Source organism: Camelus ferus, chromosome 11, assembly GCF_009834535.1.
Source record: "Camelus ferus isolate YT-003-E chromosome 11, BCGSAC_Cfer_1.0, whole genome shotgun sequence".
Lineage (NCBI taxonomy): Eukaryota > Metazoa > Chordata > Mammalia > Artiodactyla > Camelidae > Camelus > Camelus ferus.
Genome location: NC_045706.1, coordinates 72,494,148 through 72,508,908, shown reverse-complemented (window position 1 = coordinate 72,508,908; position 14,761 = coordinate 72,494,148). Strand labels below are relative to the sequence as shown.

Below are 14,761 nucleotides of genomic sequence, written 5' to 3'. Positions count from 1 at the left end.
TCAAATCACTATGCTGTACACTTTAAACTTATACAGTGCTGTTTTTCAGTCTTATCTCAATAAAACTAGAAGAAAAGGAAAAGAAATGACTTGGATATTTCCCTGCTAATTTTACTATTATTGACTTCTAGTTTAATTCCATAGTGGTCAGAAAGCATACTTTGTATGATTTCAGTTCCTTTCCCTCATTCCTTTACCCCACATAGATACGAGACAACAAAGGACCTTCATGTAAATTAAAACATGTCAGTATATCAATCTTGGAGAGATCAAGATGGCAGAGTAGGAAGATGTGGAGCTCACCTCCTGACCCACAAATACATCTAGAATACATGTACATGCAGAACAACTGTCACACAAAATTAGCTGGAAACTGGCAGAAGAACTCCCATACAGCCAAAGCTACAACAAAGATCTCCACATACTGAGTAGGATGGGAAAAAAGGCATTGGAACAGGACCTGCACACCTGTGAAGGGCCTATAAGGAAGAGAAGGTCCACATGGGTGGACCCTCACCCTGGGGAGTGACCAGGTTGAGCCACAATCTGGGCATCTGAGTCCTGGGTTCCTGCATGGAGGAGACATGCCGGTGTGTCTGATGCGAAATCTTCTGAGACAGTTTGAGGACTGCAGAAGGCTCGACTCTACTCACAAGCAGTGCTCATGTGCTGGCTTTCTAACAGTCAGGGCAGAGAGAGCCTTGCACTGGTGGCTGCCACCTCACCACAGTTCCCAATCTGAAGGGGCAAATGCCCTGGCCCTGCTCACTCCACACCATAGCCTGGTGCAAGATCTTGGCAAGAACTCAGTCTAGCTGTGCAGAGACAGACTAGGGCACCTGGGGTGTGATCTGGGCAGAACCACAAAGACCACTGTCAGTGCTCACATGGGGGTGATGGGTCAAACTGAGCAGACATTGTCAGCGTGCACATAGGACGGTGCCACAGGAGTGCACAGCAGCTCAGCAGCTATGGGCAGACAGGCCCTGGAAGAGGACAAGAGTTAGCTATGCAGAGACACCCCAGGGGCACCTGGCCTGTGGTCCAGACAGGCAGTGACAGCCATTGTCAGTGAGCTCTGGAGTAGCAGTGGTTTATCTCCCAGCAAGAGTGCTCTGGCTCCACCCACGCCATACCACAGCTTAGCAGGTAGGTCTGGGGAGAAGTCTGCAAGGCAGCCCAGATCTCAGGCAGCAGCACAGCCACTCAGTTCCTTTAGCTACAACGCCCCAACCCCGAGCCCCATCCTACTCCACACCACAGACTTGCATTAGGTCTGGGACAAACAGAACAGAGAAAGTGATGGGACCTTGGGCTGCTTGTGAGCAGAACCATGGATGTCTACATGGATGGTGCATAGGTCCTCTGTGATGCCACAGGCCTCACTTGCTTCAGCAATCAGTTGGACTTAATTGATATGTGTGGGACATTACATCCAAAAAAACCAGAATATACTTTATTTTCAAGTGCATATAGAACATTCACTAGAATAGAAAACATAATAGGTCACAAAACAAGTCTCAACAAACTTAAGAGAATAAAAATTATTTCAAGCATCTTTTCTGATCACAGCAGTATGAAGCTAGAAATCAACCACAGAGAGAAAAATGGAAAAAGAACACATGGAGACTAAACTGCATGCCAGTAAAAAAGAAAACAATGGGTCAATGATGAAATCAAAGAAGAAATCAGAAAATACCTTGAGACAAATGAAAATGAAAACACAACCTTAGAAAATCTATGATACAGCAAGAGCAGTTCTAAGAGGGAAATTCATAGTGATACAGGCCTTCCTCAAGAAACAAAAAAAAATCTCAAACAACGTATCCTACCACCAAAAAAAGTTAGAAAAAGAATAAAGAAAGACTGAAGTCACCAGAAGGAAGAAAATAAAGATCAAAAAGAAACTAAATAAAATAGAGATCCAAAAAATAGAAAAAATCAAGAAAAGATGAACAAAATCATCAAACTTCTATCCAGGGTCACCAAGAAGAAAAGAGAAAAAAAAACAGCACTTAGAAAGAAACCTTAAAAGAAGACAGAGGGAGCCGGGAAAAAAGGTAAAAGGGGCCAATGATTGTCCATTGTTGAGTGTAGAAGCTAAGAGTAAGGAAGAGAGACAGGCGTATCTCGGAGATCCTGCAATAAAGTTAATATCACAATAAAAAAAAGAAGACTCAAATAAAGTAATGAAAGTGGAGCAGTAACAAACAGTACCAGAGATTTTAAAAATTGTAACAAAATACTAGGTACAGTTATGTCCCAACAAATTGGACAACCTTGAAGAAATGGACAAGTTTCAAGAAACATACAGACTGCAAAGACTGAGTCAAGAAGAAAGAGACAATTTGAACAGGTCAATCTAATTAAAACAACAAAAAACAAAAAACTCCCTGTAAACAAAAGTCCAGGACTGGGCAGCCTCACTGGGGAATTCTACCAAACATACTACAAAGAACTAATATTTATCCTTTTCAAACAATTCCAGAAAATTGAAGAGGAGGGAACACTCCCAAATTCATTCTCTGAAGCAACCGTGATCCTGATACTAAAGCCGGACAAAGACACTGCAAAAAAAGAAAATTACAGGCCAATATCTTTGACGAATATAGATGCAAAAATCCTCAATGAAGTGTTAGCAAACCAAATCCAACACTACATAAAAAGAATCTTACACTATGATCAAATTGGATTCATTCTAGGATTGCAAGGATGGATCAACACACAAATCAATCAATGTGATACACCACATTAACAAAAGGAAAGACAAAACACATGTTCACCTCAACAGATGTAGAAGAAGCATTTGACAAAATTCAAAAATCCAGTCGTGATATTATATATATATATATATAAAATTCAGCCTTTAAATGAATGAAAATACTGCCATTTTCAGCAACGTGGATAAACCTAGAGAATATTATACTTAGTGAAATAAGTCAGACAGAAAAAGGCAAATACCGTATGATATCACTTACAAGTGGAATCTAAAAAATAATACAAATGAATCTATATACAAAACAGAAAAAGACTCAAGGACATAGAAAATAAACTTATGGTTACCAAAGGGGGAGAGGGAGGGACAAAGTAGGGCTCTGGTTTCTTCCTCTTTTTATAAGAGCATTTTATATATATATATATATGTGTGTGTATATATATAGATATATATAAAAGTCATTATAGGAGCTCCACCCTCATGACCTCATCTAAACTTGGTTATCTCCAAAAGGTCCCACCACTATTACATTGAGGATAAGAGCTTTCACATACAAATTTGGGGGACATAAACATGAAGTCTGGATTTCCCCGATTTTGTCCTGTTGGTGCAGGTTAACATGATCCTCTCCCCGTATTTCTTGCAGGCTGATAATTAGCTCTAGATGCTCAATCAGTTGCAGGTCTGAATATGGCAAAATTACCTTGTAGATTGCAGTGTGTTCTACCAAGGGGAAGTGTATCATGCTTGGTTTTCTCTTTTTGTAATATTACCAGCCTTTGACAGTCAATATCTAGATACTTTAACTTTTAAGGAATTGGAAAATGGTGACATTTTGTCACTTTTCTCAGTTATTAAGTGAAATGCCTTTTTTAAAGAAAATCTTTTCCTCACTTGGCATTTCAATAGAATATTCACATAGGAAATGAATGATTCTTTCCCTTGGTTTTCCAGTTTTCAAAACGAGGTGGTTCTCTAGCTTCCCCCAACAGTGACCAAATCTTTTTTAAGCACTGTAATAAGCTGATTGAATTAAACATATTTTGATGTGTTTCACTCCTTTGTAGTTATTATTTTTGCTGATACACAAAGTGTTCCATCTTTGAGTTAACCTCTCAGTTTTTTGACGTGACCTTCCTTGTTAGCTTCTTGGATTAGATACTCTAGGTTCATTTCATACATTTTTTAATCCCAGACCTGGACTGAGCCATTTCTCCAACTGGGTTGTTTAGAATGGTCTTTGGCGATCACAATCTGGGTTCTAGTATTATTTATTGCTACTGAATTAGCATTGGACAGTTAGAATTAAAATACATTGTTAGTTCCTACTATTACTTCCCATTCTAATTCAAGGCAGAGTTCTTAACTGTAAGATTCAACATTCTTTATTCTTTCTCACGTTGAGAATCTTGATTTGCCAATCCTTCCATCAGTGTCTCTTGTGCCTTCTTTACTTTTTGAAGCTCATTCTCTAGTAGACTCTTCAATAACTGATCATTTCAGTAATATTTCTTGAATTCTTTCATACTGTATACAGTTTTCCTATGCCCCTTATACTTGAAAATCAGTTTGGTTGAATACAAAATGTTTGGTTGACCCTCCTCTTTAGCATCCTAAATCTGTTATTCCATTGTCTCCTGACAGTTGTTGTCTAAATGTATGATGATGATAAGATTCTTTTCGTTTTAAGGAAAGTGGTCTGTCTGCATAATGACCAAAAGACTTTTTCTTTTTCCTTATTTTTTAAATATGGTAGTCTTACTATCACTGTGCATTTTGTCTTAGTGCTGATTATTGCCATGCTATTTCAGTATGCAGTATCACATATTTTTATTTTGGAATTTTGAATATTTTAAAATGTTTTCTTTTTCATTGCTTTGGTTGTCATTTGTGGGGGCTTTTATAACGTGTGTGGGAATTTCTCTTCTATACTTGCGGCTTTCATCTCTTGGCTTTATTTCTCTTTGATTTTTAAATTTTATCTCCTAGTTACATTAAGATATTACGTGTTATTGTTATTAACTATACTATTACATCTAGTTCAGTCCTTGTGTGTGAAATATTTTAAATTTCAAATTATTTGTTAAGTTCTATCATCTCATTTCTGAGTTTTTTAATTGAGAGTTATGTTTTGTTATAGCCTCTATCATTTTATTAATTTAACATGTTTTACAGTATTAGGCAAAATTTTTCATCTGTTTTATAGATTGATCTCTCTGGCATGTTCTCATTAGTCTGTAGAGCCATTATTTTGTTCCTAGTTTATTTTGTCTTTTAATAGCTTTGTTTAGGACTCAGTCACAATTTCCTTTCTTCCTTCTTTTTATCTCCTTTTTGTTCCTTCTCTCCTGCTCTTACTTTCTTTTTCTTACTTCTTTTGTTCTTTCTTTGTTAATTGAGGCATAATTTATACAATAAAAATGTACAGACATAACTGAAAACAGTTCTGTTGCCTCAACTGTTTACCCCACACCTCTCTGAAGAGACAGTCATTGGTTTGATGTCTGTCAACATGGAGTAACTTTGTATATACTTGGGCTTCATGTAAATGAAATCATATGGCATGTGTGATTTTGAGTATGATGTTAGCTGTAGGTTTTTCACAGATGTCATTTATCTCATTGTGTAAGTTTACTTCTGTTCCTAGCTTGCAGAAAGTTTTTTCTTTCTGTGGTAATGAGTTGGTGTTGACTTTTTTTCATATTCTTTGTATGCATTTATTGAAAAGATCAACTGGTTTTTCTTCTTTACTCTGTTCATGTGGCATATTACACTGATTAGTTTTCAGATGTTGAAACAACTTTGTATTATTGGGATAAACCACAGATTGCATGACATATTATCCATTTTATAAATTGCTGTGTTCAGTTTGTTAATTAAGGATTTTTTATGTTCATGTTCATGTTTTATTTTTGTTTTATGTTCATGAACAATGTTGGTCTATAAATATCTTTCTTTTTTCTTTTATAGTATGTTTTTTTAATAGTATATTTTTTCAGTTTTGAATATCAACATCAGAGTAATGCTGGCCTCATAAAATGAGTTGGGATGTGTGCTCTCATTCTCTGTTTTCTGAAACAGTTAATGTCAAATTGGCATTATTTCTTCATCAAATGTTTGTTAATTCACCTGTGAAACAACTTAGAAGTATTTTGGAAGGAGAATTTTTTATTACAAGCATATCAAAAATAATTTCTTATTTATTAAAATAACTTATTAAAAATTGAAAATAAATAGATGTAAGGCTACTTCTATTTCTATTTCTTTTGTCAGCTTTAGAAAATTTTTTTGTTCGAGGAATTAGTCCATTTCTTCTAAGGTGTTAAATCTATTAGCATAAAATTATGTATAATACGCCATATTATACTTTTAAGGTCTGTGTGATCTATAATGATGACCCTGCTTTTATCTGTGAAATTAACCACAGTTCTCTTTTTTTATTTATCAGTTTTGATAGGGGCTTACCAATTTTATTAAACTTTTCAATAAATCAACTCCTGACCTTCCTGGTTTTGTGTAAGGTTTTTCTATTTCCTCGTTTTGTGATCTTGTTATTATTTCTATTTCTATGTAATCAAGTTTAATTCACTCCTCTTTAGCTTCTTGAGTTAGATATCTACCTGTATCAGTGATTTTATACCTTTTCTGTTTTAATATGAAGATTTTCAAAGCCCTAAATTTCTCTTTAATACTGCTTTATCTTCTTCCACACATTTTGATAGTTTATGCTTTTATGTTTACTCAGTTTGCAGTATTTTCTCATTTCTTGTCTGGTTGCTTTTTTACCCATAGGTTATTTATAATAGTTTTGCTTAATTTTCAAATTGGAGATTTCCCAGATATGTTATTTTTATTCAGTCATAATTTAAAGCTGCTGTGATCAGAGAACATGTTCTGGATAACAGATAATAAAACTCCTTTGAAATTTACTGAGACTTGTTTACGACTCAGCACACGGGCTGTGTTGGTGCTTTCATTGCTCTCATGCGGCCCACTGTCATGGGTTACAGTACTCTGAAAACCAGCTCAGCCCATTTGTTGATAATCTTTAAATCTTCCATATCTTTAGTGATACTGTTTTCCTGGTTCTGTCAATTATTGAGAGAGGGATATTAAAACATCCAATTATGATTGAGGTTTTGTCTCTTTTTCATTTTAGTTCTATATTTTTTGCTTCATGTATTTTGAAACTTATTAAATACATATGTATTTAGGATTGTTGTGTCTTCCTGATGTTTTTATTATTTTGAAATGGTGCTGGTAATATTCTTTGTCTTAAAGTCTGTTCTGTCTGATAATAAACAGCACCATGTCAGGTTTGCAATGCTTAGTGTTTGACATGCTTTTTTCCATTGCATTATTTTTTTCTTGTTCATTTTACATGAAATTGGCTTTACTGAACTTTTAGGAGAAAGAGATGAATGAGGATCGCTTTTCTAGGCTCAATTCTAGCTTCACATGAACACATACCGTCCATAATTTTCTCTCTTCCAATGTATCTGCATTTTCTATCTCCTTTGTCCTTGCATTTATCCTGCGCAATTTTAACTACTCCCAGCATTCATATTCTCTCAGTGCAGAGCTCTGCCCTCAGAGGGAATTCCTCGTTGTTAGTACTGAGAGTTCACACAGCCTAGACTGCTCCCCGCCATTATAACAGATTCTTTCTTCTCTTCCATGCATTAGTGTGCATCAAGCCCTTCCAATTTCAGCTGCAGTTCTCAGGTTGACCCTTACACTTCTCAGGAGCACCTGCTTAGGATTTGGGGGTTCTCCTGTTTCATGGGGACCCCCTGTTGCTTCCCTCTTCCTCCCCCTGTACAGGGATGCTACTGGGCTTGTGCTGTCAGTGGTTTGTCCTACCCCATTGCGTTCTGAGGTTTGTGGGGATGTTGGACTCAGTGTTTTGTATGCCTTTTATTTTACTGTCTTAGTTGCTCTCTGTCTTTGTGTGGGTAGTCGTAAAAAATTCCAAAACAATTCTACTCCTGTGGCCATCTTTCAGAATTCTGCAGCTACTTTTGATTCCATTACAGAGCCTCATATTTGTACTTTCTGATATTTGTAGTAAAAGAAGTGTGGTGCTGATCTTTTACAGAAAGGACCATTTAGGGACCGAGACTAGAGAGTTCTTGATTGCTTGGTGACCTCTGGAGTTGCCTTTTGTTGTGATTGGTGCATTTGCTTAGTGTTAGAACTGCTGTTCTTTTTACTGCTGGCTCTTTGTGTGCCAGGGTCATATTGAGAGGGCCTCACAGAACAGTCTGTGTAGAGAGGAAAGTCTCAGATAGGATGTCTGTCCTCTTCAGTGGTCCCATATCCCGTACGGTGGGTAGGGCCCTCCTGGTTCCTGATTTAGATAAAGGGGATAATTCAGAAAGGATGGCTCCTATCCCTACCACCCACCATCCAAATGGGTATCTTTCCTGTCATAGAAGTTTGAATTAGCTGAGTGCCGCCTAATGCTGGACAGGACTATATAACTGAAAATGCCTCTGGAATACAAGGTACCTTGATAACTTGTAGAAATTAAGTGGCCTCTTATTTGCTTCATTATTTTTAAACAGTGCTTACACTTTATCCTGGGAATGAGGTGACTGAGTGCATTTGGGACAGCACTCACGATCCTCAGATAAGCCTTCACTCTGTGTCGCACTCCTGGGTGACACTTGTTCCGTCACCACAGCCACTTCCACAGAAATGGCTATGGACGTAGGTTCTCTTCATGGAGAATCATGCTATTAATTGGTTTCACACTTTGGGTTTAAGTCAGTTGTAGGATACTAACTTGTCTAACAAATTGATAAGGTTTTGCACAAAGAGCATTTTTAGGGAAAGATGCCTAACTCTTATAAAGCTAATACATGTGTTGCTATTTTAGTTTATAACTTGGAAGGTACTTTTAATCTTCATGACAGCCTTGAAAAGTAGGCATAGGCTCTACTTTATAGATGAAGAAACTGGAGCTCAGAAGTCATTACTTGCTTAAAGCTATGTGGGCAATTTATGACCGAGCCAAGAGGAAATTATCCAACAGAATAATTATCACTAGTGTCAGAAGCCTCTGTGCATGCCAGTAACTCAAAAATATCTACAGGGACCTCACATGAGTGTCTGTTAATAAATCAGGTCCAATTAAATCAATTATAATGTAGAGAAAAACCTTAGGAAATATGTATTTATATTTATTTCATATGCAGTATAAAATATGCGATATATATAATATAAAATAACATACAATATAAAATCAATTTGCATTAAAACATTCAGCAACACTTCGGGAATCCATTTTTTTCCCATGGGACTTTAAAACAATTGTTTACCATGAACTCTGTCTTACAGATGAAAAAAGCTGAGTCAAAGTGATGTTAAATGGTTTGCTCATATAGCTTGTCCAAGAGTCAGGAGTCAATGTCCTGTGTCTCCTCGTTCTAAATCCTGCCTTCTTTCCTTTACACCGTGCTGCCTCATGGTAGAGCTTCTCAAATGCAAGACAGCTGGGTGGGTGACCCAGCTGTTACAACTTAGATACGTCTGCCCAGATGGGCTGGTTTGGTCTGTAATGATCAATCTGGGGAAGCATAAATATCAGAGAAGAATAAATGGATAGTGAAAGGATTTGAGACCTAATTTTAGCTAGCAGTCCATAAATGATCTTTAGGCATATAAGGAAGGTGACTGGCTTTTCCATGGGAAGTACTGTGTATCCTTACCAGTTTTAATAAAGCATGACCGTGCCCCCTGCCACTCTCCCTCCTGGCAGTCCTCAAACCGGCAGCACGTTCTGCAGGCACACTGTGTTGTCACTACCACAGCTCAGTGGCAAACCGTGTCCACTTCACAGCCTGACTCTTTCTCAGGACTACTTGACTCCACTGTGTCATTTTTCCTGTTAGGCTAACTGGGGAGAAATATATAATTCCCAAGAGTCACGCATTTGATCAAATCAGTGCTGTCATCTCTCTTCAGAATCAACAGCTGGTACCCCTGGGAATCTTGCCGCTCAGAGCCAGCCATAAGGCACGTTTAAAAACAACGCACTAGCCACACGTCGGTAGCCCGCAGTTGGGGGGGGGGGGTTCGATTTTGTCTGTGATGCTCGATCTGTTACTTTCTGAGCAGATTTATCCCACACGTCTCAGTTTTTCAAAGGATTGTCTAAAGGAGATTTTTTCATTTTATTTTTTCATAGTAGGGATTTGCAATCAGCTGTAAGACAAGCTGAATATGTACACAGATATGTGTAAGTGTGTGTATGTGTGTACACATATTTTTAATCAAACAATATGGCAAAATCAAGTTGCCTTAGAAATTTTCACTTCAGGGCAAATCAGACTTCAGCTTGTGCAGCAGAAACAGTGCCGGCTCTTGGCCAAAGGGAGAAAAATGGTTGGGGGAAGGGAGGTTGCCACATCTTTCTGAAGCAGCTCTGGCCACACACAGCTGCCCAGGCTCCCTCACCGCGACGCGGTCCGCTTCACTGGCCTGGTTCCCACTCTGGGTGTCGTTCACGGGCGTGCAGGGCTTCCGTTGTCATGGCTCTCCCATTTACTAGCTGCGTACTCTTTGTCAGGTCGCCCTTGTGAAACTCTTCTGAGCTTCGTGCAGTTGTACGAAGCCCTCGTCTGGAGACTGGCCCTGCCAGCCCGCTGTCCCAGGGCCGGCTGCCCCGCTGGTGTCCCCTCCGCGCCACTGCCCTGATCGCCACGGGAGCTGTGTTAGCATCTCCTGGCGCTGCTGCTGCTTTCCCACCAGCAACATAGGAAGCCAAATAGCACACAAGCAATACCACATACATGTAGAACACGGATCAGTTTGGGGGCAAAGGGCTGACATTTCACTTGTTCAGAGTCTAGAAAGAAAGTGTGTACCTACCACTTCCAACTTGCCCCAACCTGATTACAGGTTCCCTTCTGAAGTATGTCAGACACATGGTGATTAATCTTGAAAATGACTGGACCAGGGATAGTTACCAGTATACGGAGGGCTCTTGTCAGCTGCTAATATCCATCTCCAGAAACTCAAACATAAAACCATAAGACAACTATTGTTGGTGCTGAGGAGTTTGAGTCCTCTTGGTAAAATAACTGTTTGAATGAAGTCAGCATTTGGATAAAGAAAGTATTTATTTCCCATATTGGAAAGTAACCATAGCTTTTGTGTGTGTGTGTGTGTGTGTACATGCATGTGTGCTTTGACAGCTTTTTGGAGACTGCAGCCTATTTCTTCATGAGACCAAAAATCGGAGAGAAGGAGGTGTCCCCCAATGCTTTCTTCAGTATCTGGCATGAATTCAGCTCTGACTTTAAAGACTATTGGAAGAAAGAGAACAAACTTATTCTACAAGAGAGGTAAGGTTTTTTTTCATTTACACAATGGCATTTTAAAACTGACCAATTAGGGGTGGCCACCTTTTACAGCCTGAACGAAAACCTAGGCCCTCAACCTGGGTATCAGGTCTAAGACTGGCACTGAGGTTTGGCAGTATCTGGAGTTTGAGTAGAAGGGTCAGCACAATGACTGTGATGCTGCAAAAAGTATCTGGGGTGATGGTTTGCTGGGACCACTGTCTGTTAAAACAACCTCAGTGATGAGGAAACCACACAAAAGCAGATCATGTAATAAAGAGGAACAGAAGAACCCTGCTGAGATGGCAAACCCACTCACCTCAGAAGGCTGAGAGCGAAGGCCGTAAGGCAAGATGAATCGGGTTTGTTGTTTTTGCTCCACTCAAGGGATACTGTCAGAATTTCATCGTTCATATCGCAATTTCTCCCAGGTGTCCCAAGAAACAGATGATCAATACTTTTTAAAAGATCATTCAAGAGTCTTGTAGGATCATATCACATTCTAAAGTGCATCTTTTCAGGAAAGAAGGGAAATCTCTCCCCTCAGGTATATAAAGTAGAGTCCCTGTCACTTGACTGTGGAACTCGTAGAGACGCACTGCTGCGAAGTCAGGGAGGAAGCCGCCTGGCCCGGCAGCGTCCTCAGAGAGCTGGGCCTGAGGGAGGGTGAAAAGGAAACATCGCGGACACGGTAAACCAGACCCTAACGCCAAGCCAGTCAGCGCCCTTGCCAGCGCGCCGTCGCGAGCACGGGCTTTGCTGCAGAGCTTGGGAAACTTAGCTCTCAAGGGGCTTTGCTCACCACGCCACAGAACCCCACCGTTCTCTGCTTATGGTCTTTATTTTGGTCTTGCTTACATACAAAACCACGATCACCTGCCTAGTTTTCACTTCTAAGTAGGTTCTGACACATCCTTAAGTCAGTGAAGTTAATGGCTGACACCCTGAGCGCGCAGAGTGCACTAGGCTTGCGCTGCTTCATACGGTCGCTGCGATCCGAGGACGCCGTCAGAGAAGACGGTGCGCCTCAGTGGGCAGTGGGCGGGAGAAGGGCAGTCTGAACAGGAGAGCGCTTTGAACATTCACTCTAAAGATAATGAGCTTATTCTACCTCAAAATGCATCAATACGGGTTAACATAAAAGATGTGATTTTAGTCAAAATCCATGCAGCTGGGGCAGCAGAGAGCATTGCTTAAACATGAGCACGTTTGGATCACTGTTCACTTATTTCCCACTTAGCTATGTAGTTCCAATTTTTTACCCAGCAATGCTCGCTCTGTTTGGAAAATGGTGAAAAGGAGCTTTTTTTTAACCTGGGCACAGTCCCTTCCTGACCCTCACTGGTTCCCCATGTGCTTCCTTTGGTCTGTAATCTCAACCTGTGCCGCAGGTACAGGGCCTGGGGCTCAGTCACACTCAGGAACACAAGTGAAAGATTAGCCTGTCGCTTTGCGCTGTGCCAGTGATCATTCTCACGATAGCTGACGTGAGTCCTAAGGAGAGTGGAGGGGGTGAGATTTGGGCATCGACTGCACAGGACTGATGAGGCTGTGGTCGGGGAGCTGCGGTTCTGAGAGCACCTACGTGAGCAGGTGAACTGCAGAGGCGGCGGGTCCTGTGGTCGTGGCTCCAGAGGTCCCAGCACAAGAACGCAGGTGGCCGTGCACCGCAGCCTCCCTTTACTGCGGAGCCAGAATGTAGCGTAAGCTGGTGAGAAGCCTCCTTGGAGGTGATGTGGGAACTGAGTCAGATGCACAGTCTGGACGTCATCTAACCTGTGCTGCATGAGACAGAGCTTTGTTTCTAGGTAACACGACTGAAAACAGTCCTGTATTTGATGATATTTTATCCACTGGACATGAGCAGAACTAGCTTTGCTTTGCTAAGTATTTCCTAAAATCAGCCGGATTCTTTTTTAATACTTCATCCTGTGCTTGTCCTGTGCTAGAAAAATATGATGGGCTTTTTGGCTCACACTTGGTGACTTCACTTTAATTTTGGCAGTGATGTGAACTGGCAGGTTACAAGCGCCCTCCGCTGCATGCTTCTGATTTTTCTAAATCATTTGCTTTCAGTGAGGGGCTAAGGAGGGACACGAGGGAGCGCTTCTCTGCCCTTTGACTTCCGAAATAGATGATGTCTCTTGGCGAACAGGCTGCTTTGAAAAGCGAAACTGTTGGTCTAAATAGTTTGCAGGAAAACTTTGTCCCTTTCTTTAGTGGAGGACCAGCTACGCCATTTCCAGGAACAGTGCAAAATGAAAACATGTGGCCCCTTGCGCAAAAATTGTTGACAATTTCAAGATGGCAAATTGTTAAACCAAGTGCAGAGCGCTTGTGAGAGTGGGCCCTGTGTGCTGGCGCACACGCACGCCAGGAAGGCAACCTTGCCTTGGGGTAAGCTTGGTAGCGTATATACTCTGTGGGTAAGTGGAAGGGTATTGCAGGGGCGCTCCGAGTGCTGCCGGGCACCCGCAGGAGACGGGAGCGTGCTCAGCCACGGGGTTAAACCTCCGACGCACCGACGTCAGTGTGCGCAGCCGCGAGCAGCACAGACGCTTGAAGTGGAGTGCTGTTCCCCAGCCCAGTCGTTCCCTCCTCTTCTCCTATAATATGTATTATCTGCACATTTTAATAGTCAGTCCTACGCTGCCTGATGATACGTCTGCTTTTATTTTATACCGTAACTTTTCCGAGGTGTGCATTTCAGTCTTTGTTCCCCCGACACAGTGTTCCAGGTCTTCATTTTCAGTGTAGCGCTCATTGCCACTGGGCCACAGGGCTGCCCTCTCGGTTTCTCCGTGAAAATTTGCTGATTTGACTTGTTACATCATCGTATTCGACACAGATACCGAAATAAGAACTTAACCTAGTAAAGTCATGAACATGTTTTCTTACATAATTTAAGTTTATCATTGGAGATAATAAAAGCCCCACTCCAAATACCTGAAGCAAAGAGAGGGAGTATTTGTTTAAACAGTCAAACCACCGAAGGGCAGGCTACGACGTGCCTGTGGGTGCCTGAAGGCAGAAACTCCAGCTGCGGTTTGTGGGGGTCAGTCAGGCGTGCCTGCCCCTCTGCCTGCCTCTGCCTGTCTTCTAAGTGTCCTCTCCTCCTCCTTCCTCTTCTCCAGTCCTTCTCTCTCTCAGCCTCACTCACTCTCTTTCCCCTTTCTGTGCCCTCCCTCCAACCTGCTCTGTGGTTTAGGCTAATTTCCAAGCCAGGACTTTTCTTTAAGGGTGGACCCATGGCCATGGGTCCCATCCGGGGCGTACACTCTCACAGCCCAGGAGAGAGCAATCCCAAGGAAGAACTCCAGATGAATCATGTTCATCTTTGGATCAGACACGGTGGCTGGAGGCGTGGGTACCATGGTTAGTTCAGCAGTTCACAAACCCAGTTCTGCAGCCAGAGAGGAGGGTTCCCGTGGGTGACAGTTTCCTTCTTGGCACTATCACTGGAGTTAGGGAAGAGCAGTTTCCCAAAGAAAGTAAACAATAATCTACCACCTCTAGTTCATTAAACCTTTAAAAATAACCTGTGTAAGTAGCAGAAGGTCTTAGCACGGTAGAAATAACCCAAAAGATAACACCATGGTGTGGATGAAATTTCCCTTTCTGATCAAGTTTTCCTTGCTCTAATTCGGAATTTCTACATTGAATAGTATCTTTAAGGTTGTAGATCCTCTGTAAAATT

The 14,761-nt window shown here is 41.1% G+C and overlaps 1 protein-coding gene across 1 annotated transcript in view; it reads left to right on the top strand.

Annotated features, from left to right (window-relative positions):
- Positions 1–14,761, top strand: part of LOC102510773 (formin-2) — a 286,001-nt gene that overhangs the window by 258,834 nt on the left and 12,406 nt on the right. The window contains 1 exon segment of the mRNA XM_032491868.1: positions 10,918–11,067. Coding sequence (XP_032347759.1) covers positions 10,918–11,067 — 150 coding nt within the window.